Source organism: Trichosurus vulpecula, chromosome 3 (genome assembly GCF_011100635.1).
Source record: "Trichosurus vulpecula isolate mTriVul1 chromosome 3, mTriVul1.pri, whole genome shotgun sequence".
NCBI classification, from domain to species: Eukaryota; Metazoa; Chordata; class Mammalia; order Diprotodontia; family Phalangeridae; genus Trichosurus; species Trichosurus vulpecula.
This window is the reverse complement of record NC_050575.1, coordinates 435,416,939-435,441,922: the sequence shown is the minus strand read 5'-3', so window position 1 is coordinate 435,441,922 and position 24,984 is coordinate 435,416,939. Positions and strand designations below refer to the sequence as shown.

Here is a 24,984-nt window from a genome sequence, read left to right as displayed (position 1 = left end):
TTCTACCCTCTCCCCTGCTCCTCAGCAGTCACAGTCAAAGAACACCCCAGAAAAAAGCTCTAAACACCCAATGCCTTTGGAATTGTCTGGCATTTTGACATCAGGATAGAAATGATACTAAAGAAGAGGCATTGCCATCTGCTTTATCACTGCCCTCATGGGGTCTTTCCATCTGACTTCCAGATGACAGCTCCTGTGTGTTCTCTATCCCAGAAGAATGTTATCATTTTGTCTTTGTAGCCACAATGCATAGAATAGTGCTTTCTACATAGTAAGCCCTTAATAAATTATTTTCATTCATTTATTAAACCAAAAGTTCCCTAGGGATTGGGAACATGTTTTCCTCACTGGATTGTGGAATCCCCTAAAGTACATTTTGTCTTCTTCATTTGAATTCAACTGACATTTCGATAGTGCCAGTCTCCCTTCTGGGGAACAACACATGATGGGGATTAGACTCTGAGGTTTCCTGCCTTAACCACAGGCTCCATTTCCCTTCAACTCATACCAACCAGACTGAGATAGGTTCTGCCTAGTGACGAATGTCCTGGTTTGCATTGACTGGAGGGCAGGATCTTCGAAGCACCAATACCCATCTGAGCATGGATGAGGATAGATAAACATCCTACATATAGGGGCCTCATTTCATACCTGGGCACTGCTTTCCTTTACTCTGGCAGAGACAAAGAAGGTGTCTAAAAATATAGAAATGGAGAATAAAAGGAGGAGGAGAGAAGCATTCACTTACTGGCTGCTCATGCTAAGTGTGTTTGCACTTAGTGAAATACAGGCAGGTAAGTACAAGGGAATGAGGGAGGGAGGACCGAAGAAATGAGATTGGGATCTTATAAGGGTGAGAGAACCCCTGTGCCCAGTGCTGGTCAGAGGGAAGGTATAAGATATAAAGAGAAGATACAGACATACAAGGAGAGAAAAATGAAATCCTAACTTTTTAAAGTGAACTTTGGATGTTTCTCAAGTGACCTAAACCAAGTGAAGTTAATTAGAAAAAATCTTTCAGAAAAAAAAAATGAGCTTCCTGGAATGTATAGGGAGGAAGTAACAATTTCAGATTTCAGAGTGTTTGAAGACAATGAAAGATTAAAAACATAAGGATATATGCATTGACAACCATTAGAGACAAACTAGAGGGCAGGAATTCCGAGAGTTACTGACTGGAACCCCTATTTTAATATCACCTTTTTGTGACTTCTTTTGACCCTACGGTGTCTCAAATAATTAATTAAGGAAGGCAAGAAGGGAAGTGTTTGTCTTGAGCCAGGGAGAAGCAAGTGGTCAAGACTGTGTACTTCTTTAGAGTTAGTGAGGAATGAAGTACATTCACATTGGTTTTTGGATTGTGGAGGTGGTTACCAAGAAACTAGATCCATGATAAGGGGAAGTGTGTAGGAGACAGAGAGGGACTCATAGGAAATAGAAACAGTCCTGGGTTTTCTGTGTCTGCCAGGCTTAGCTCTGAGGTCCGTAATCATTACTGTGACTGGACTCCTCCCTGCTGGCTATAAGGCTCAACCTAGCCTCAAACACTCAGATGCCATATAAAGAGAAATAATAGTCAACTGCCCAGTCTGCTAAATGGTGCTGGCATGTGGCTGAGGCCTTTTGAAGATTGTGGCATCATAAAATAAATCTGGAGGCTTCCACTTTCTTACCTAGTTCTATAGCTGTGTGGGGCCCTAGGAAATAGAGACCAACTAAAGAACCTGGAAATAGCAATATTCCATTTTAGCTCGGCAGTACTACTGTAGGAATGAAGAGCACTGTCATACTCTCGATTATCCCAATATACAACACCCACAAACCCCCATTTCACAGGTGTGTATTTTCCTCCACTAAATTTCATTTGATTTAATTTTACCTCCTGTCAGAGCCCATTTATATCATATTGGATCCCAAATCCAATCCAGTGTCATATCTTGAATTTTCATAAAAACACTGTTTGCAACTTTGTTCAAAACGTTGATAAAAATGTTGGACGCAATGATACCATGGACTCCCTTGGGGGAGTGTACCCAGACACTGAGTCCTGATTAACCTTGAGTGACCTAAGACAACACTTTGAGTCTAGTCATTTAACCACTCTGGATCCAATAGTAGATACCTCTCCATTTTATCCCCAAAGATGTCATGAAAAAATTGTCAAATATCATTCTGAAGTCCAAGCATACTATACAGCATTCTCTTAATCAGTCATCCTGGGAACACCAGCAAAAAATGAAATGAACTTAGCCTACCATGACTTGTATTTGATATAGCCACATTGACTTGTTGGGGTCATTGCTTCCATTTTGAACTGTTAACAAACTACCCTTTGAATAATTTATTCTAGATGTTTCCTAATAAATGGTTTCAAGGTCATTGGAAAATAGGTATTAGAAACCCCCTTCTTCTTTTTTTTTTTTGAAAATCAGGATATTTATACATCTCCAATTGTGCACCGCCTTTCCCATTTTCCACAATCCCTCAGACACTACAGATAGCAGCTCAACAAGACCACCTGAGATCTCTTACTTAATCCTGGGGTGGGGTTTGTCCAAATCCAATGACTTTAACCCATTGAAAACATCTAGGAATACTCTCATCATCTCCTCAATTATCTTGGGTTTCAATGATATGTTTACTCCATTTTTTCGATCCTTTCATTTCTTTTTTTTTTGTTTTTAGTTTTCAGCATTGATTTTCACAAGAGTTTGAATTACAAATTTTCTCCCCATTTCTACCCTCTCGCCCACTCCAAGATGGCGGATATTCTGGTTGCCCGATTCCCCAGTCAGCCCTCCCACCTGTCACCCCACTCCCTTCCCATCCTCCTTTCCCTTCTTCTCTTGTAGGGCAAGATAAATTTCTATGCCCCATTGCCTGTGTGTCTTATTTCCTAGTTGCAAGCAAAAACTTTTTTTTTTTGTTTTTGAACGTCTGTTTTTAAAACTTTGAGTTCCAAATTCTCTCCCCTCTTCTCTCCCCACCCACCCTCCCTAAGAAGGCAAGCAATTCAACATAGGCCACATGCACATCATTATGTAAAATCCTTCCGCAATACTCATGTTGTGAAAGATTAACTATGTTTTGCTCCTTCCTAACCTATCCCCCTTTATTGAATTTTCTCCCTTGACCCTGTCCCTTTTTGAAAGTGTTTGTTTTTGATTACCTCCTCCCCCTGTCTGCCCTCCCTTCTATCATCCCCCCCCTTTTTATCTTCATCCTCCTTCTTTCCTGTGGGGTAAGATATCCAATTGAGTATGTATGGTATTCCCTCCTCAGGTCAAATCTGATGAGAGCAAGATTTACTCATTCCTCCTCACCTGCCCCCTCTTCCCTTCCTACAGAACCACTTTTTCTTGCCACTTTTATGCGAGATAATTTGCCCCATTCTATCTCTCCGTTTCTCCCTCTCTCAATATATTCCTCTCTCATCCCTTAATTTGATTTTATTTTTTAGATATCATCCCTTCATATTCAACTCACCCTGTGCCCTCTGTCTATCTATCTATATACATAAATATACATCTACATATATATATATATATATACATAGACACACAGATATGTATACATATACTACACATACATATATGCATATTCCTTTCAGCTACTATGGTACTGAGGTCTCATGAATCATACACATCATCTTTCCATGTAGAAATGTAAACAAAACAGTTCAACTTTAGTTGAACAATTCCTTATGATTTCTCTTTCTTGTTTACCTTTTCATGGTTCTCTTGATTCTTGTGTTTGAAAGTCAAATTTTCTATTCAGCTCTGGTCTTTTCATTGAGAAACCTTGAAAATCCTCTATTTTATTGAAAATCCATGTTTTGCCTTGGAGCATGATACTCAGTTTTGCTGGGTAGGTGATTCTTGGTTTTAATCCTAGCTCCATTGACCTCAGGAATATCATATTCCAAGCCCTTTGGTCCCTTGATGTGGAAGCTGCTAGATCTGGTATTATCCTGATTGTTTTTCCACAATACTCAAATTATTTCCTTCTGGCTGCTTGCAGTATTTTCTTCTTGATCTGGGAGCTCTGGAATTTGGTGACAATATTCCTAGGAGTTTTCTTTTGGGATCCTTTAAAGGAGGTGATCGGTGGATTCTTTCAATTTCTAGTTTACCCTCTGACTCTAGAATATCAGGGCAGTTCTCCTTGATAATTTCTTGAAAGATGATAGCTTTCAGGTAGTCCAATAATTTTAAATTTTCTCTCCTGGATCTATTTTCCAGGTCAGTGGTTTTTCCAATGAGATATTTCACATTGTCTTCCACTTTTTCATTCCTTTGGTTCTGTTTTATAATACCTTGATTTCTCATGAAGTCACTAGCTTCCACTTGCTCCAGTCTCATTTTTAAGGTAGTATTTTCTTCAGTGGTCTTTTGGACCTCCTTTTCCATTTGGCTAATTCTGCCTTTCAAGGCATTCTTCTCCTCATTGGCTTTTTGGAGCTCTTTTGCCATTTGAGTTAGTCTATTTTTTAAGGTGTTGTTTTCTTCAGTGTATTTTTCAGTATTTTTTGGGTCTCCTTTAGCAAGTCATTGACTTGTTTTTCATGGTTTTCTCGCACCCTTCTCATTTGTCTTCCCAATTTTTCCTCTACTTCTCTAACTTGCTTTTCCAACTCCTTTTTGAGCTCTTCCATGGCCTGAGACCAGTTCATGTTTTTCTTGGAAGCTTTTGATGTAGGCTCTTTGACTTTGTGGACTTCTTCTGGCTGTATGTTTTGGTCTTCTTTGTCACCAAAGAAAGATTCCAAAGTCTGAGACTGAATCTGAATGCGTTTTCTCTACCTGGCCATGTTCCTAGCCAACTTACTTGACCCTTGAGTTTTTCATCAGGGTATGACTCCTTGTAGAGTAAAGAGTACTTTGTTCCAAGGTTGAGGGGATGCGCCATTGATTTCAGAGCTATTTCTATACAGCCAGCTCTCCCACACCAGCACTCCTCCTTCCCCAAGAACCACCAACCCGGACCTGATGCAAATCTTAAGCAAGCTCTGCACTCCTGCTCTGGTCTGCCACTTAATTCCTCCCACCAAGTGGGCCTGGGGCCGGAAGTAACTGCAGGTGTAGTTCTGTAGCTGCACCACCTGCTCTGCCCTCGGGGCAGTGACCAAACTGCAAACTCCTTCCCTCTGTCACCGCAGCTTTTCCCATTAACCTTCTCTGTTGTCTTTGGTGTTTGTAGGTTGAGAAGTGTGGTAAGTGCCACAACTCACTGATTCAGGGCGCTAGGGCCTGTTCCACCCAGCTCCCGGTCTGGTTGGTCCCGCTGCCACCCGCGCTGAGCTCTGCTCCCCTCTGCTCTGTGAGTGATAGACCTCATCCAGAGACCATCCAGGCTGTCCTGGGCTGGATCCTGCTTCCCTCTGCTATTTTGTGGGTTCTGCAGTTCTAGAATTTGTTCAGAGTCATTTTTTATAGGTTTTTGGAGGGACCTGGTGGGGAGCTCACGCAAGTCCCTCCTTTCCAGCTGTCATCTTTATCCTTTTATTTCTAAAGATGATTCTCCATGGTAGAGGAGACAGACACAAAGTGAGACTTGAGGTCCTTCAGCCCATCTTTCATTATTATCATCCCAGCTATGCAAAGAATGGCTCTTGAGTGCTTTTTGATCTTTCTTCTGTTCCTAGTAGAGTGGCAAAATCCTTTCCAATTTCCATAGCATTCCCAGGAAGCCTCAACCATTCAAGTTCAAATTTAATTAAATTTAATAATAAACATTTGTAAATGTCTGTCATGTACAAATTACTGTGTTCAGTGCCATAACTGTGGAGAGAAAACTGAAAGAGCCCCGCTCTTGTGTTCCAATCTTCATCTTTACAACTAGCACTTATATAGCACCTACTAAGTGTCAGGCATTGTGCTAAGCACTTTATAAACATTATCTCATTTTATCTCACAACAACCCTGAGTGGCAGGTAGTATTATTATCACCACTTCACAGATGATGAACCTGAGAAAAACAGAGGTTAAGTAACATGTGGTTATTGTTCAGTCACTTCAGTCATGTCCAATTCTTTGTGAACACATTTGGAGTTTTCTTGGCAAAGATATGGGAGCAGTTTGCCATTTCCTACTCCGGCTCCTTTTACAGATGGGCAAACTAAGGCAAACAGGGATAGGTGACTTGCTTAGGGTCACACAGCTGGTTAGCATCTGAGGCCAGATTTGAACTCTGGAAGATGAATCTTCCTGACTCCAGGCCCAGTGCTGTAGCCATTGCGCCACCTAGCTGCCCACTAAGTGATATCATACACACACACACACACCCCACACACATACACACACATACACATGCACACACATGCACATATACATATAATATAGAGAATTTCTATCTTCACTGATTATTATTTCTGGATTTTGACATTTCTAGTATTCTTACAAGGTTATGTCACTATTTTTTACTCATCCCATTACCTGCCCTCAATTCTGAATTTTGTGTTTTTTAATCTAGATAGGAAGATGTTTCTTGTGACTCTTGACATACTTCTCCCACTTCTCTCTTTGCTTCTTTATTGAAATTAGTGTTTATTTTGTGAAAATTTTGGTCTTGAAAGGATCATACAATTGAAATAGCACTGGCTCTGAAGTCAGAAGACCTGGGTTCAAATCCCCCCTATAATATTCAAATGATCATGGGATCTTAGTCATGTCACTCAACCTGCCTCAGCTTCTGTTTCATCATTTCTAAAATAATAGGATTATATTAAATGCCCCCGAAGTACCTTTAAGCACTCCGTCTATGATCCTATGCTATTTTTTCATTTTCTGAATATGCCCCACCCCAGTAAACCATCAACTGCAATGATGATTTTTTTTAAAAAAAATAAAGAGAAGAAAAGAAGTTTAGCAAAACCAAACAACATATGTGCTATGTCGGATGGTATGTATAATATCCAAAATTTCTAGTTCCCCCCTCTGCAAAGAGGTAAGAGAAGCATTATTTTCAGCTCTCTTCCAAGAGCCAAGTGAGTTTATTATCATAATGTAATGTTCAATTTCATTTTAATTTTTTGTCTTTACATTATGGTAAAGTTATTGTCTACGTTACTTTTGTGTCCTCCTTAGTTCTCTCTGCAGCAATTCATATGTCTTCCCAAGCTTCTTTGAATTCTTCATGCTCATAATTTCCTAACATCATAGTAACATTCCACTTCATTCCTGAATTACAAGATATTTAACCATTCCCTCATCAAAGCACCTCATCCCTCTCAAAATCAACTTCCCCTATAGAATCCTAGTCCATGGAATCCTACATTCCTTCCTAGCTCATTTAAATGAACCCTCTTAAAATCTAGTTACTTGCCAGACAGTACCTGATGATGTTCCTTTCATTATCTTCTGCAAAATTTGAGAAGGCATAGTATCTTTCTTCCAGGGTTCTAGCATCTCTATTTCAGCAACCCATAACTCTTTAAAGATCAAAATAAGATATTTAATGGCATTCCAAACTATGAAGGATAAACTCATTAGTTAGGCCATTCGATGATTTCTTAGGAGTACTGCTGAATAATCCCTTCATTGCTGAGTAATATATGAGTGAAAGCAACCAGGGATTAATCATCCTCAGAGCTCCCAAAGAATCACTAAAAATAGCTTTTCACATGTCCTATAGGGCTCTGAGGTAAAAGAGGTCCTAGTAATTATTTAGTCCTGGGGCCATAGAACTTAAATAGGAAGAATATTAGTGATCCAGGTGTATAAAACTGAAATAGTGATGGATATCTGAGGATCATATATTGACTTAGAAAACCACAAATTAACATTATGCATGTTATCTTTATTTCTTGTGTGAAACATTTCTCAATTACATGTTAATATGGCAAAAGCTAAACTCTGGAGTTTCCCAGGTTACTTGTGGCCTGTGCAGCTAGTTTGGCACTTTTATGACCAATTGACTTATTTTAGACTAAAAAAACTGAAGTCCAGAGAAGTGAGTGACTTGCCCAGGGCCATATAGATAGTAACTAATGGAGCCAAAACTCTGTGCTAAGTTCTCCAATTTCAAACCTCTCATAATTCATTGCCACAATGATTGGACCCATAAGTCAAGAAGTCAAAAAATATTTATTGCTTACTATATGCAAGGGACTACTTCTGTGAGGATGAAAAGAGAATCATCATAGTATGTTCACTTGTGTGCTACAAATGCTTGGACCACTGGATATTTTAGAGAACCAGTTACAAACTCATGAAATGTATGGAAGAATCACTGATTTAAGACATTCCTTGTTTCCCTTTACAGAGGAAAACAAAACGAGCCAAGCACAAGACCCTACCCATGTGGAAAAAAGCCCTGAAGGACATAAAACACTGCAAGGTGTGTGAACTGAAGGCTCTGAGAGTCCTACCTGACTCCCTGTGTCTCCCCAGACTACATTAGTCCATAGCTGCAGAATGATAATGGGTCAGTCTCTCGTACACCAGCATTCTCATCCGTAAATTCAGTGGCTGCCTGTGATGCCAGAATGGGTGAAAATGCTGCCGTACTCTACCAGTGCATTAGCTAGGCCTGCTCCTTCAACACTCCCATGTATAAGCCAGGTTACCATTCTGTCCGTAACACCTCTGATGTTTACACACCCAAACCCACCCCTTGATAAAACAGAAGACAAGGTAAGAAAAGTACTCAGCACATCAACAAACAACTTCTGAACCAATCTGTTAGCAGATTACCTGGACTTGCTGTATACCAGTTCAATGCTATATACCATATGCTATACGCCAATGCTATATACCAATGCTACATACCAATATATACCATATATATACTATGTACTATATGGCCTCTTGATTGTTCTCGGGGGTAATTGTCATAGTTATCCTACTGATATACAAGGTGGAAGGGAGATGTGTGGGAAGACATGGTAGAGTATGAAGAACCACGTACTGAAACCTCCTTATTTTCCTCCTTCTTATCATGCAGGCCACCACAGGCATGAGGGTCAATACATTGCAGTGGGTACAAAACATTCTGTCTTCAACTTCACCCTAATTCATATTATCGATGATGTGCATGTGTGTGCCTTTGATAAACAGAGCAAGCAACTTGTATTCAATGAAGCATGGATCGCCAAGGCACTAGGAAGAGACTTCATTGAGGAGAAGAAGGAAGCTATTTTAAATGTTCAATTGATTTTCCGTTGGCTCTTCAGGGCCATTGTACAAAATGACACCAAGAGTGAGAGTAAGTGAGACAAATTGAATGTATACAATGAGAGTTAGAAGGGACCTCAGTGGCCATGTAGTTCAACCCATTCAGGAAAGATATCCCTGCTATACCATACTCAACAAGTCTTTGTCCAGCCTCTGAAGACATCTCAGAAGGATGAATGCATCGTCTCCTGAAGCAGCACATTCAATATTTAGACAGAAGTGATTGTTAGGATAAGCTCAAATTTCTCTTTGCAATTTTCACCCATTACCCTTATTATGATCTGTGGAGCCAAACCAAAGAAATCTAATCTCTCCTCCATATGACATCCCTTCAAATTCTTAGATAGCTGTCATGCCCCTGCTCTAGCCACTAAGTCTTCTTTTATCCAAGCTTAACATGCCCAGTTCCTTCACCCTCCTGGTTGCTCTCTTATGAACTCTCACCAGAATATCAATAACCTTCTTAAACCATTGTGCCCTGAAATGAACACAATATGTCTAAGGAGGTCTGACTAGGGCAGGATATAATGGGATTTGTTGTTCAGTAATTTCAGTCATGCCTAACTCTTCTTCTCCAGCTGATTCCACAGATGAGAAAACTGAGGAAAACAGAATTAAAAGACTTCCCCAGGATCACACAGCTAGAAAGTGTCTAGGCCAGAAATGAACTCATGAAGATGAGTCTTCCTGACTCCAGGCCCTGCACTCTATCTATGATGCCACCAAGCTGCCCACACCCTGACGTTATCACCTTCCTCTTCTTGAAACTAATGTCCTTTATATTGCATCTCAAAATCACATGAACATTTTTTGGCTGTTGTATCACACCAGTGACTCGTATTAAGCTTGAAGTTCATTAAAACCCTGACATTATTTTTTTTAAAAAAAAATCCACTCCTTGGCTCTATCATTCCCATCTTATATTTTTGGTTGATTTTTTGTACTCAAGTGCAAGATTTAAATGGATACAGCCCAGTACTTTAGCCTTTTAAAATCCTTGTGGATCCTGATTCTGTTGCCCATTGTTTGTCATCTGTAAATCTGATAAATACAATAGATGTTTTATCCAATTAATACTTCAATTAATGTGGGCAACTGGAACTCTAAATCTAAAATACAGAAGGTGTGCTGCTGTGGAAAGAGAATTGGATTTGCAGTCAGATAGACTGGGTTCAAATACCAGATCAACCATTTATTGGCTGTGCCATTTATTTGGAAAGTAAGTGAGATTTTTGGTTTTCAATTTTCTGAAGAGTAAAATGAAGGGATAGGATGAAATGACTTACAAGGTCCTTTTTAGCTCTTAATATATGATACTATGAACTATTGTGATATCCATTAATTTGGGACTTTCTTACTGTTTTAAAATGTATAATTAAATGTCTTTGATTGAGCCTTACCAGGTGCAAAGTCCCAGGCCCTATCTACTAGGTGCTTAAGCCTATGTGGGTGTGAAGCCCTCAGGGTCCTAAGGGGAGTTGCTAAGACCAGAACCAATAGTAGGAGCCTAAGTTCTGGTCACTCAGATGACATTTGATGATGACTAAAGGGGGTATAAAAAGCTAGAAGAGAGCTATTTGTGAAGGCTCTCACTCTTGGTGGAGTGCTGATGTGGAGACTCCAGGCAGCTGTAGTTAAGAGCCCTCCAGCTTATAAACCCAGATGTTGGGACTTTGTTAAACTCTGGTGGCTATGAATCGAGATTTGAATCAGACAAGATCTGTCTGTTGATGTTTGTAATTTGTTTGTGTTTGCTCTGAAGTTCAGGGTGCTGGCTTTTTCCCCTGAACTAAGTGAAGGATATTTGTATGTTAGACTAAAGTAAGATTGTTAACCCCTTAACGTTGATTTCCTTAGTAAAGCAGATCAAAAGAATCTGTCCTTGCAGCATTCTTGTTGTTGGGCTCGTGTTCGTTTTTCACCCCCACAGCAGCTGCCAGCTGAATTGTTGCAACAACTATGAACAAAGCAGAACTAATTATCTTCCCTTGACCCCACCCCCCACAGCCTTCCTATTGCTACTGAGAATCTCACCATACATCCAATAAAGGTTCACAATCTTGGACTCATTCATATTCTTATAGTCATTGCTTTTCTCATGCTCTCCAATATTAATTAGTAGCTAACTTGTAATCATAATCATAATAACATTTACAGATTTGTTAAATCATTTCAGAAATATCTTATTTTGTCTCCACAGCAACCCCAGGAGATAGGTATGAATGTTATCCCCATTTACAAATATGAGAAAACTGAGGCTGACAAAAATCAAATGGCTTGCCCAGGGTCACACAGCTAGCTCATATCTGAGGTTGAATTTGAATTCGCATCTTTCTGACTCCAGGTCAGTGCTCTCTCCATTGTGCAGCCTAGCTGCCTCTACCTTAGCAACATTACTCCCATTCATCTCACACTCTGCACTCAAATGGCTATCAAATGGCCAGGCCCCCACCCTGTCTCACCTCAATTATGGTAATAGGCTTTTAAGTTGCCTGTTTCTTGTCTCTTCTCTATTCAACCAATCCTCCACACAGCAGCCGAAATAATCTTCAGAAAGCACTAATCTGGTGCAGTCTTTCCCTAGCTCATTTTTTTCCATGGCTCCCCATCGCCTTTGGGATGAAAAACAAACTGCTCACTTGATCTTTTAAAGCCCTTCACAAGCTGGCTTTATCCTGACTTTCCAGACATTTCATATTACTCCCTCCCATGCGCTATGTCCCATAGAATCTGGACTACAAGCTGTTCTTCAAACTTGCTTTTCTATCTCCTCCCTGATTCTCTTTGCACAGTGATCCTCACACCTGGAATGTTCTCTTTCCTCAATTCTATCTCATAGCTCCCTTCATTCTCTTCAAGGTTCACATTCAATACTACTTACTACATGATATCTCTCCAGACCTTCTTAGTTCTCAATGCTCTTTCCATTTCCTATTATCTTGTTCTCACTTCCATGCTTACAAATTGTCTACTACACTCTGCCCCCTAAAGTGTAAGTTCATTGAGCTGAGGAAGCATTTTTTAAAATTTTATATCCTCTGTACCAAGTACACTACATTGAATATGGCTAGCATTTCGTAAGTGATGATTAAATTGAAGTGAGGGCAGCTAGGTGGCACAGTGGATAGAGTGCAAGGCCTAGAGTCAGCAAAACTCATCTTCCTGAGTTCAAATCCAGCCTCAGACAATTACTGTGTGACTTACTGTGTGACCCTAGGCAAGTTACTTAACCCTGTTGTCTCAGCTCCTCATCTGTAAAATGAGCTGGGGAAGGAAAATGCAAACCACTCCAGTATATTTACCAAGCAAACCTCAGAAAGAGTCATGGAGAGTGGGTCATGACTGAAAAATGACTGACGAAATTATTGGAGTGGTTGCATGGATAGAATGCTGGCCCTGGAGTCAGAAGGATATGAGTTGAAATCTGATTTCAGACACTTTCTAGCTGTGTGACCCTGGGCAAGTCACTTAATCCTGTTTCCTTAGTTTCTTATCTACAAAATGAGCTGGAGAAGGAAATCACAAACCACCGCAGTATCTTTGTAAAGAAAAGCACAAATGGGTCACAGACAGTCAGACATGACTGAAACAACTCAACAAGAGAAACAAAAATATTGAATTGATAATAAGTCTGTGATCAAAGAGAATACCAGGTACCATAGAGCAAGAAAACTGGGTGAATTAGACATGTTGTTATCGGTCATGGAGGGAAGAACTATAAATCTTGGTGGAAGTTACAGAATGAAGGGTTTGAGAAAATTTCCTAACATCTAGAAATGTTCAGCACAAGCTAGATGACCTTGTTGGACTGTGGACTAGATGGCCTCTGAGATCTCTTCCCATTTGGAGATTCTGTGAATCTGTGAAGAATGAAGATGTGGAATTTTCCCTGATGATGCACATCAAGGGGAACCTCCCAGAGCAGACACTTTTCAGAATCACAAAGTCTCAGAATTGACTGTGACCCCCAAACCATCTAGTTCCCTTCTCATTCCTGCCTTCTTTCTACGACAACCACTATGTCCTGCTGCTGAGTTCTAGGGCCCATTTCCTTACCTTTTTTCTATTCTCTGATGTTAAAAAACCCAAATGTCAAAAGTATTTTTTAAAGTTTATCCCTAAGTATGTATAAATTCAGAAATTATAAACTAAGATATGGTAAGTAGACATTAATATGATGGAAAATTACCCAGCCTCCATCTAATGCCAAGTCCTACATGATTCTATCTTATTAGAGTTCTCTAGTGTCACTAAGGGGTGTTTCTCCCAAAGGAGAGAATACTTGGTCCCCCGCTTGGTCTGGAGAACAATTCAAACAATATAGAGGTCACATCTGAAACTGACCAAAAGGCAATAATTTTCCATATTACTCTTTAACTCAATTTACCGGCTATTCTTCTGCAAAAATGTAGTAAGTTTCCTCTGAGCAAACCTAGGAAATATAGATTATTTTTCTCTAATTATACAAAAAAATTATGTTTAATAGTAACAACTTTAAGGCACACAAAACACTTTCCACACAATTTTACCTCTATTTGGGAGACAGTAAGGAGTCTGGAGTCCTGGAGAAAGCTCTAGAATTGGAATGAGAGAGATTTAGGTTTCAATCCCACATTGTCATTGAGCAAGTCACTAGCATCTTTCAGCTTCGGGTCTTCATTTGTAGAATGAGCATAATAATTGCACCTGTTTTTCAAGGAGGTTGTGAGGATCAGCAGCAATGACGGTCCACATGTAATCTGCTTTGAAAAGACTGAAAGTACTCTATTAGTGTTAGTATTACCATCATTACAAATTCTGAGGGTTTAAGTGAATTACTCAAGGCTATATTGTAAGGAAATACAGGAGAATACAGGATGCACATTGGCCCTTCTAACTTTGATTCCAATCCTGATTCCATTGTATCTTACTGACTCATAAGTCTCTCCACAGAGAATCACACATTACAGCTCTTTGCAGACTGTGACGTGGATAATGACATTGAGATTGGCAGCCATATCCGGTTTGCCGTAGATGGCGAAGATTTTATGAAGATAGATGATCAGACTAATGACTGGACTGTCATGAAGCCTGAAGCAGAGCGCTTCCAATCCTTGGCAAAAAGTAACTTAGGGAGCAACATAAGAGAGAAGGCTATGAAGAAATATTGTTTTGGCATGATGAGGACAATCCTACACTACTCAAGCATGAAGGAGAATGGTAAGTTCCCTGTCCTCCCTGTTTCCTCCCAGGGTTCTCTAAGGCCATTTAGAACATAGCACAGGCTCTGGTTGGTCTTATCTAGCTGAGAAAACTCTGAGCATTTGGGACAGACTGATAGACTGGTCAGAGGACCAGTCTAGCTAAAAGTGGAGATTGTCATCAACAGTCAAGTGGTCACCAGGTAATGACTCCTCTAGTCCACGGTAACTCATGAGGAAGTGTTTACTATGGTATAGGAAGCTTGTAATCAGTCACAAGTGAGAGAATACCCATACTGATGATAAGATGAATCCTTTCAAGTACTAAAATATTCAAGATTCTGTTCTTAAGTCATTAGAACAGTTGATTTACGGATCTACTAATATAATCATGATCACCACAGACAAATATATATTGGGAGTCTGCTGTCCTAGGCACTGAGTAGAGTACAAAGTGTAAGCTTAGGGGTCCTTTGAGTCTGAGTGAAGAATTAATGAATAAGTGAATTAAGAAAGAAGGGAGGCAAAAGCATTTATCAGGTGTTTATGATGTTCCAAACACCATCCTAAGCTCTGGGTGTACAAATAGAAGAGCAAAACAGTCCTTGCTATAAAGGAACCCACAGTCTAATCAGGGAACAAACAACACATAAGAATGTTCTTCAGTGGTACAGCCAGAAGGTCCCAGTGATTCATAGCACACTTTGCCAGGTTCCATGGGATGTAGGGTTTAGAGTAAGGGAAATTGGTAAAGCCCAGTAGTTCTTCATCTTATCAGAAGGATTGCACTTCATCATTCCCTGATCATTTAAATAAAGACTGTGAACAGTCATGTTCACTATGAGTGCACATATAAAAGCAGATAAGTGGGTCTGCAAAGAACCAGCCCTCCACATATGGGAAGAAGATAGTAAGCCTAAGGATCAAATTAAAGTGGGGATCTGGGTTCTCCTTCTCCCTTGGGGGAAACAATGGTTGAAAGTCAATATACAGTCAGGATGTAAAAAGGGAAGGAGACGTTAGCAGGAAGAAAAGGGAGGCAGGCCTCCAGTGGACCATCTGTTGTCAAGGCTAACAAATCAGCATTGGGCCCCACATACTCTAAAGGCATGTTTCATGCCTTAGACTTATCCATTCAAATCTTCTTAGTCTATCAGAGATGGTGGGTTCATAAACTTTAAGGATGTTGGAAAATCCTAGTCTTAGAAGAAATGAACCCCTATGATACATGGGCACAGGATCATTTCCACTTACAGTGCACAAATAGCAGCAAGCAACTGTTCTTCATGGGGCAGAGAAGAGGCATTGGAGTGAAGGAGATAGAAATTTGAGAATTTGGTCCTGGAGATAAGATTACTTTTGCAGCCGCCAAAATATTAATAGCTATTCTTGGACAAAGTTAATAACTGGTAGAAAAATAGAGAAGATAGAGTAATGTAGAAGGAAGAGAGAGAGTATAGAAGTGATAATGGAACAACAGAAGGTCATTCAGCATTGGAGGTAATACCTTCTCTCTTGACTTCTCTCTTCAGTGGCCCCTGAGGTGACTGTGTCCCGCCATGATGCTCCAGATGGCAGAGTCACCTTCAACTGCACAGCCACAGGCTTCTACCCTCGCTCTATCCAGCTGCATTGGGAGAAGGATGGGCAGCTGGGTGTGTGGGGGCAAGAGAGCTCCAGTGGCACCTTGCCCAATGCTGATTCTACCTTCTACCTTCAAATATCACTGGAACTTCCTCTTGGTGATTCAGGGACAGGTTATACCTGTGTGGTGCAGCACAGTAAGCTGCAGATTCCAGCTGTGTATCATGGTGAGTGTTTTTCCCCTGCTATGTGGGCCATGGAATGGAATGTTTCAACTTTTTCATTACCTTTTCCACTCTTAGTAATGTTCCACAGAACAGGGGTTTCACTGGACATGCTCTCCAGTTTCCTCTCCTCTCAAAAACCCTTTTTGTTTATGTGTTGCTTTTCACACCCTGCAGTCCCTGAGAAGCCCACTGTGAAGAGGCCATGGGTCATGGCCTTGGGTCTCCTAATAGTTATCATTCTGGTGCTGAGCTGTGCTGGGGCCTTTATCATATGGAAGAAGAAGAAAACAGGTACATTTTTATGAGAGAGGTGGAAAAACTATTGGTGTAAGGGCAAGGAGAGAAAGGGGTGGGAAGCAGATGTCACAAGGGTGAGGGTGTTACACTGTCTCTGTGCTTCACAGAGCTCTTAGGAGGAAAGCCCTTCTAAACATTCTTCTTGAAGACTTAGAGATGGAAGAGACCTCAGATTGTACCTCTAGTACAATTGGTGCAACTTTCTTAAAAAACAGGCATGTAGATTTAGCTAATTGACTTCCAATGACAGCAAATTTACTTCCTCCTAGGATTCCATTCAACTTTTAGAATTTTCTGAAAGTTCTCCTGACATCAAGCCTGACTCTCTCTCTGAGCAAGCTCACCAAATTTCTCCTAGTTATCTCTACTGGGTATGAGAGGGTCAGGTTGAATACCTCTTTAACATGGCACTTATTGCAATACTTGTATTACAATCACCTGCCTCCTCTGTCTTCTCTTCTCCAGGATAAAAATCTCCAATATCTTCAGTGATTGACATGGTTTCTAGTTCTTTTAACATCATAATAGACCTTCTCTGGACATGTCTTTGTTGAAATGTAGCATTGAGAATTAAACACGGCACTCCAGATATGGTCTGACCAGGAAGAATACAGAGGGTCTATCACCTCCTCATTCCTGATCTCTTAAGGAAGCCTACAAATGGCCTTTTCTTTTCATAGGGACTCATCACACTTGCTTGTATGTCACACATCAACATGCCACCTAACCTTTTACTATATATTTAATTTTTATTATCCTGAGCTACATAGCAACTCAGGGTTAAGAATGAGTCCTATCCTATTAGTAAATATATAATCAATTTCCCATTAATTAACTTCAGTTAATTAATGAAGCCATACTCTAATTCATTAAATATTAATGATTTAATAATTAGAAAAATCACCTTTCACCATAAGTTACTCCTATATAATGTACTAACAATTGAAAGCAATAACAAAACAAAGAAAGTTATTGACCATATTTTGATGAAATGAATGGGCCCAGCCAGGGTTACCACCAAATCTCAGTATAGCGGTAGACGACTCTCTTCCCTACTCTGAAGAAAATGATTCCATATCATTCAGGTCACTTCTGTTAGCCCTAAAAAAGCATTTTTATGACAACAATCAAGTTTAGTCACTCAAGAAAGAAATTAAATTATTCTTTTCTAATTTGCCTGTACAATAATCACAGGAAACTATATTTACAAAATGTATTCTACCTGCCAGCTCCTAACAGACTCTTCATAGAATCCTCCTTGAAATGATTCCTTGTAATATGACATTTAGGGCAGTTCAAGGTGAGGAAAATTTTTTACCTAACCTTCTTCCTCTGAATCTTCTCCAGAGTTCTCATACATCTTCCTAGACCACAGTTAAAACATGAGTCTACAGGAAGAAGTACTTCATAGTAAGACATTTTTCAATGTCATTTGAAACTGCCAAATTCACCTATAATCTATGTTAGAGGTATTTGAGGCAGCACTCTTATTCACATTTGATTGTGCAGTCTACTAAAAGCCTCAGTTCTTTTTCAGAACGAAACTTCCTCCATCTTGTACTTTTAAGTTAATTTCTCATGTAATTCAAGAATAGAGCTTCACCATTATTCAGGTTAAATTTGATTTTTATTACAATCATCATGAAATAGTGAAAAGAATGATGGACATGGGTTCAGGAGAGACCTGAGTTTCAATCCTTCCCACCCTGTCCCAAACACTTTTTTGCACTCTGATCATAAGTAATCAGCTTGACCTAACTCTGAGCCTGTTTCCTCATTTGCAAACTAAAAATGATAATATTATTTCACAAGGATGTATCACAAAATCACAAAATTTGAGTTTGAAAATATCCCATTATCCTTGTAATAAAACCTATATATGAAAAGATTCCCCAATATAACATACTTGAGAAGCAGTTTCCACACTCTCACCAAAGACTTGCAAGGAAAGGAATTCAACAACCTCTTGAAACAAACCATTTTACTTTCAGATAGCTCTGTTAGGAAGTTGTTTCTAGACACCAAGCCTAAATTTGCTTCTTTGTAATTTCCATCCACTGTCCTTGTTTCCTGGTCTCTTTGGGGTCACAGATCAAATCTAATTGTTCCTCCAGATAATAACCCTTCAAACATTTGAGGACAATTATCATGCCTCCCCTCTCCCATAGAGTCTTCTGTTTTCCAAGCTTATGTTAACATCATTACTTCATTCAATGGATCCCCACGACATTTACTCAATACTCTTCATCATTCTGGTCCTCCTTTTCTTAATATTCTCTATATGATCAATGTTCTTCTTAAATTGTGATAATAAAACTTAACACAATGCTCCAGGAGAGATCTGAGGAGGTGGTGTGACTCTCACCTTCCTATTTCTGTAAGCTATGGCCCTCATAATGTAGTCCATGGTTGACTGCTACATCACTTTGACAAATCAGATTGAGCTTATAGTCCACTAAGGCTACAGGATCTTTTTTTCTCCCCAGAACAACTGCTGCCTATCTATGCCTCTCACATCTTGAACTTGTGAAGTTGATGTTTTAGATCCAAGTATAAGACTTTTATATTTATCTCTGTTGACTTTCATCTTAGATTCCTCTAATACTTTAATCTATTGTATTCTGACTCCATCATGCAGTGTATAAGCTATCCCTTCTGACACTGTCAACCCCAAAATTGATAAGTATGCCTTTGTACAGGTCACTGAATGTTAAACAGCATAGGAACAAGTATGGAATTCTGTTGGTATGAAGGTGAAAAAGATTATATATGTAAAGGACTTTGTGAAGTTTAAGATGAGACTTGTCAGCTATTATGAAGGGAGGGGCAGAGTGGAGCACATCTCTGTGGTCTATTGAGTCCTTTTAGGTCCTAAGCCTTCCTTCCCACACGTTAGTTATCTTTGTGAGCTTTGTATAGCTTGCCAGTCCAGTAGACATGCCATCCATGTCATTGGAAAAGTAGATTTTATAGTACAGGGCTCATAGGATCATAAATTTAGAGCTTTAAGGACCTTCAAGGTGATTGAGCCCAATTTCACCATTTTCCAGATGAGGAAACTGAAGGGAAGGAAGGGAAAGGAATAAACATTTATTGTGCACCTTCTGTACACCAAGTATTTGCTAAGCACTTTACAAATAACTCCTTTGACTTGAGAGGTCAAGTAAATTGATCAAGGCCACAAAAATAGTGTCTAAGGTGGTGTTTGAGCACCAAATCTTCCTGAATCAAAGTTCAGCAATGACAGTTAACTCCAATGTACGCAGGACGATAAGTTTCTATCCTTATCGACTCTAAGGTATGATAAAAGATACAATCCTTCAGTTCTAATTGGGATGATGCACAGATTTTTTGGGAAACACCCAGGCTGATATAAGACCTGCTGCTCCCTGGAGATAGGACGCTGAAGGAGCTAGAGACTCTAGTGCTTCCCAGCCTGTGGGCCTTCTACACTTACTTCTATTTCTCTTTCAGGTCACAGGACCCATGAGCAAGCTGCACTGGATGGTAAAGTGACCCTGTAAGGAGAGTTAGAGGAGTAAGGAGAGATTTGCCCAGTTAAGGAAGCCATCAATAGAGGAGAGAACTGAGGATGGTGTATGGGCATATACATAATTCTAGTACCCTGATCTCTCTCTTAGTCTGTAATCAGGATAGGTCTTCCTATAGAAAATGGAGCATGGGTGTGAAATCTAGTATTAGCCTTTCTCTGGGTACAGATTATTACATGTCTACAGAGCAAGTCAAAATAAATATATTTTAGGTCTTCATCTAGATACTCAAACTATCTGTGTTTTCAAGGCAGAGCCAATTCCTGTTGTTTCTTCCACTTGAGTGACATTTCCTGCCTCAATGCATCTTATTTGAATTGTGGAATTAGTTTAATGGGTGGATCACAGGACCTGGATTCAGGAAGTCTTGCCCCAGAAGCTTTCTAACTGTGTGACCTGGGCACGTCACTTAACCTCTGTTTACTTCAATTTCTTTATTGTAAAATAGGAATCGTAATAGCACCTATCTCCCAGGTATGTTGTGAGCATAAAATGAGAAAATATTTGTAAAGCTCTTTGAACCCTTAAAACAATATATAAAAGCCATATTCTGTTGTTGGTGCTGCTGGTGCTGCTGGTGCTGCTGCAGTGGAAAACGGAGCTAGGCTGGAAGTCAAGGTCCATGGATCTTAATCATAGATCTGATACTCATTAATTTACATTCAGGAACAACCCACTTAATCTCTCTCAGCCTCAGTGTCCTCATTTATAAAATGTTGAAAATGACGTGGCATTACTGAACTCATGTGGTTCTGGTGAAGAAGATGCTCTCTAACCTTAGAGCATTACACAAATGTGGTTTGTTATTATATTTAGAGACAGTATAGTGATGTGGATAGAAAGCAGGGCTTAAAGTTAAGAAGATCCGAGTTCAAAGCCCACCTCTGACACATCCTTGCTGTGTGACTTTGGACAAGTCACTCCCCCTCAGTGACCTATACAACACTCTAATACAATAAGCTGCAAAGGAGATGCTGAGATTTATTGATAGAGAGAATGCACATCCCCAGAGATTCCCATACCAATGAAATCACAGTCCCAGTCCCTACTCCTATTTCTATCAAGTCTCTGCTCAAAGCTACCTTCTCTGTGGTTCTTTAATCCAATGGATCCATGATATCATAGGTGTAGCTGGTCTCTCCAAGTCACAAGACAGCCCCATCCTCCTATTCTTGATCCTCCCTGCCCAGGTTTTTCCTTCAGTCTTCCATGAAGGTTCTACACTAACATTCTTATGATAATAACAGTTCATATTTATATAAAGCCTTGCAGTTTACAAAGTGCTTTCTTTATAGAACCCTTTAACGTTCATAACGTAAGCTTTCACCCCATTTGGCAAATGAAGAAACTGAGGCTCAGTGTAGTGATGGGTCTTCCCTAAGGTTTAATCACCAGTCAGAGGGCACAGGCCAGATGTTCTGGTCTCTTTCTGCTGCCTTTCCCAGTACTCCAGAGGAATCTCAGCACTTTCTATTCACAGGATGACCAGTGTAGTTTAGTCAGAAGAGCCTTGTGCTGGGAAATGCAGCTACCAATTATAGGACCATAACTTTGTCGATCTAGAGATGGAAGGGAATTCAGAAGCATCTACAACAACCGCTTCATTTTACAGACAAAGAAATTGTTGCACAGGAAGTTGAAATAACCTATCCAAGTTCACACCAGTAAAAAGAATTTGAACCCAGGTTCTCTAATTCCAACCTCAGTGACCTTTTCCATTGGGCCATGTTGCTGGTCATTAGTTAGGGCCGTCTCCCTCCTTTGGTAATCAGTTTCCTTATCTGTCAGATGATAGGAGTACCCTAGGCCAATGAAATCCCTGGACCAGGCTCTAACTCAATCTTTAGCTCACGTATATTCTTGCCAGCCCTGGTGTGAGTGTGCTGTTGGGCTTCTTAGCTTCATGTTAAGGGAAATGAACCTGAGACTCAAGGGAGATGACCGTACCTGTGCAGGATCCTATAGCATCCTTAGGAGGTGGAGATCTTCACAGATCCAAGCTCAGTATTCCTGGCATTGCTCAATGTTGCTTCTCTTTTCTCTAGCCCAAGCTTCAAGAATATGTGTCTTCCACAGGTTATATAATATATAAATACCTCCTATTTCCAGCTTAGCTTTCTAACTGAATTCCTGTATTGGCAATCAAAATGGGCTCTTAGCACTTATTCAACCAAGTGCCCTTGAAGAGTTTAGCCTTTGTTTCCTTGATTAAATTAGGAGTCCTTGATGACCTCCTTGCCTCAAGGGAAAGCCTAGTTTACATGGGTTTGAGTGACATGTTTGTGACATCAGAGGCTTTTAGATCACGTGGGTTTAAGTTGCATTTTTGTGACAATTTTAGGTCACATGGGTGAGTCGCATGTGTGACTCACCCCTGACCATGAAAAAAGATATAAAACCAGAGGCTGGTTTTCTCTTTTTCGGAGCTCTGACCTGCAGCAGTAGTGACTCGTGACTCTGAGCCAGCTGTTATAGAGCTCCTGGCTGAACTCAGATGTTGGTAACTATGAATTGTATTTGGTCTGTTTATAAATGCGTGTTTGTAATTTGTTTCTATTTGCTCTGAAGTTCAGGGTGCTGGCTTTTTCCCCTGAAGTAAGTGAATGATATTTGTATGCTTGATTAAATTGAGATTGTTAACCCCTTAACGTTGCTTTCCTTAGTAAAGCAGATCAAAAGAACCTGGGCTTGCAGCATTCTGTGAGCTTGTTGTTGTTGGTTTTACAACCCCACAGCAGCTGCTAGCCAGATTGTTGCAACGATTCCTTAGACTGTTTCCTCATTATTCAATATGTCTCAGTCTTGATTATCCCCCTCCCCCAAGGATTATAAACTCTGTAAGACCAGAAACCAGACATTCACTGTTATGCCCAGAGTCCGAACTCATGGTTGGGCACTTAATAAAGGCTTGCTGAACTTCAAAGGAACAGATTTGAGAATGAAACCCATGTCTCCTGACTCTAGCAGTATACAACCTCCCAATCAATGTTGTGGTTCAGTTAGTTTTCAATTGTACCTGACTCTTCATGACCCCATTGGAGATTTTCTTGATGAAGATACTGGAGTAGTTTACCATTTCTTTTTGCAAGTCCTTGTACAGAGGAGGAAACTGAGGCAAACAGGGTGAAGTTACTTTCCCAGGGTCACACAGCTAGTAAGTGTCTGAAGCCAGATTTGAACTCAAGAAGATGAGTCTTCCTGACTCCAGCTGCCATATTCTATATGGGAGTCCAACCAGTTGCTTCTATTGACAAGACCGCTGGAGTTCTCAAAGGTTTTAAATGACAGTGTTAGATGTAGAGTATCCCAAGGCCACCTCAGAGCTCTTTCCCTTTCATTTTCATATCTAAAGTTCCCAATAGAATGTAAACTCCTTGAGGACAGATGTGTGTGTATGTGCATGTGTGTTTATATGTCTACTATCTGGAAGGGCATCTAGGTGACACAGTGGTTTGAATTCCAGGCTTGGAGCCAGAAAGACCCTTCCTCCTAAGTTTAAATCTGGCTTCAGACACTTACTAATTGTGCGACCCTGTGCAAGTCACTTCACCCTGTTTGTCTCAGTTCTCCACCAGTAAAATGAGCTGGAGAAGGAATTGGCAAACCACTCCAGTATCTTTGCCAAGAAAACCCCAGTTGGGGTCACAAAAAGTTAGATAGGACTCAAAAATTGCTGAACAACAACATCTGGAAGGAAGTAGTCAATAAATTATGGTTGAACTGAATTTTACTGAAACGGACTTAATTGATTTGGGATGTCCTTAGTGCTTTTAAGGGCAGAAAAATTGGCGATCTCTATATTTTTCTTCTTTTTTTAGAGAATTGATGGTTTTCCTTCCTTAGATGCTTGTAGGAGTTTCGAAGTTGTAAGACTTCTGCTACTAAGAGGTGAGAATGATCAATGTAAAGGATAGACAAATGGAAGGTGGATGTAGGGAGTCACACAATACAGGACATGCAAAATGAATCTGAGGGAATCTTATATTCTTAAGGGTAGAGGAAGACTCAATCCCTTTTTCCTTGATGAAGGATGAAGCCAGTGAGAAAAAGGAAGCCCTGAGTTCTTCTATTCTCTAACTCTGTCCCTGGGAATTCTAGGAATTCAGGAATTTTGGTCAAGAATGGCTTGTGTAAAAAGAGCAGGGAGACCTGGATGTCTGAAAACAGATCCATAAAGAATACCTTCAAAACTGAGGAACTGTTGTCAACTCTTTGCATCAGCAGAGAAGTATTGCCTTGTAGGATTCCAATGAGGGGGTGGGGCATTTGGATTGAAGTTTGTTATTTCTTCTCTTTAATACACTGAGTATTTTCTTTTTTTCTTCTAAAAGTGAGACAATGAATATGCTTCTATTGGAAATGAATATTTCCATTTGAATGCATGAACAACCAGGCATTCCACTAGCTGCGAAATATAATCTTCAAATGGTCAAAGGATATAAACAAGCAGTTTTCAGATGAAGAAATCAAAGCTATCTATAGGCATAAGAAGAAGTGTTCTAAATCACTTTTGATTAGAGAAATGCAAATTAAAACAACTCTGATGTTCCACCTCATACCAATTAGATTGGCTAATATGACAAAAAAGGTAAATAATAAACAGAGAAGATGTGGGAAAATTTGGACACTAAGGCATTGTTGATGGAGTTGTGAACTCATCCAAACATTTTGGAGAGGATTTTGGAACTATGCTTATGGGGCAACCAAACTGTGCATACCCTTTGACTCAGCAATACCACCACTAGGTGGTAGATATCACAAAAAAGGGAAAGGACTTCCATGTACAAAAATGTTTATAGCAACTCTTTGCATGGTGGCAAAGTATTGGAAATTGAGGGAATGCCCATCATTTGGGGAATGGCTGAAAAAATTGTGGAATATGAATGTATTTTATTATGCAATAAGAAATGATGAGCAGGTAAATTTCAGAAAAACCTGGAGAGTCTTGTGAAAACTGATACAAAGTGAAAGG

At 40.0% G+C, this 24,984-nt stretch overlaps 1 protein-coding gene across 1 annotated transcript; it reads left to right on the top strand.

The window, feature by feature from the left end:
• Positions 1-709: 709 nt before the first annotated feature.
• LOC118841330 (H-2 class I histocompatibility antigen, alpha chain-like) lies at positions 710-19,985 on the top strand. Its single transcript, XM_036748707.1, has 7 exons — positions 710-794; positions 8,263-8,337; positions 8,944-9,204; positions 14,106-14,372; positions 15,886-16,164; positions 16,339-16,455; positions 19,936-19,985. Exons 1-7 carry the CDS (start codon positions 710-712, stop codon positions 19,983-19,985), a joined length of 1,134 nt encoding a protein of 377 aa, XP_036604602.1.
• The last annotated feature ends 4,999 nt before the right edge of the window (positions 19,986-24,984 follow it).

What these genes read in the sequence shown, in the direction of transcription:
- LOC118841330 (XM_036748707.1), top strand. Translation starts at nt 710, where the DNA reads ATGGAGAATAAAAGGAGGAGGAGAGAAGCATTCACTTACTGGCTGCTC. An exon ending in AAATGACACCAAGAGTGAGA is followed by an intron (nt 9,205 to 14,105) that starts GTAAGTGAGACA and finishes GTCTCTCCACAG; the next exon opens with AGAATCACACATTACAGCTC. An exon ending in CTCAAGCATGAAGGAGAATG is followed by an intron (nt 14,373 to 15,885) that starts GTAAGTTCCCTG and finishes TTCTCTCTTCAG; the next exon opens with TGGCCCCTGAGGTGACTGTG.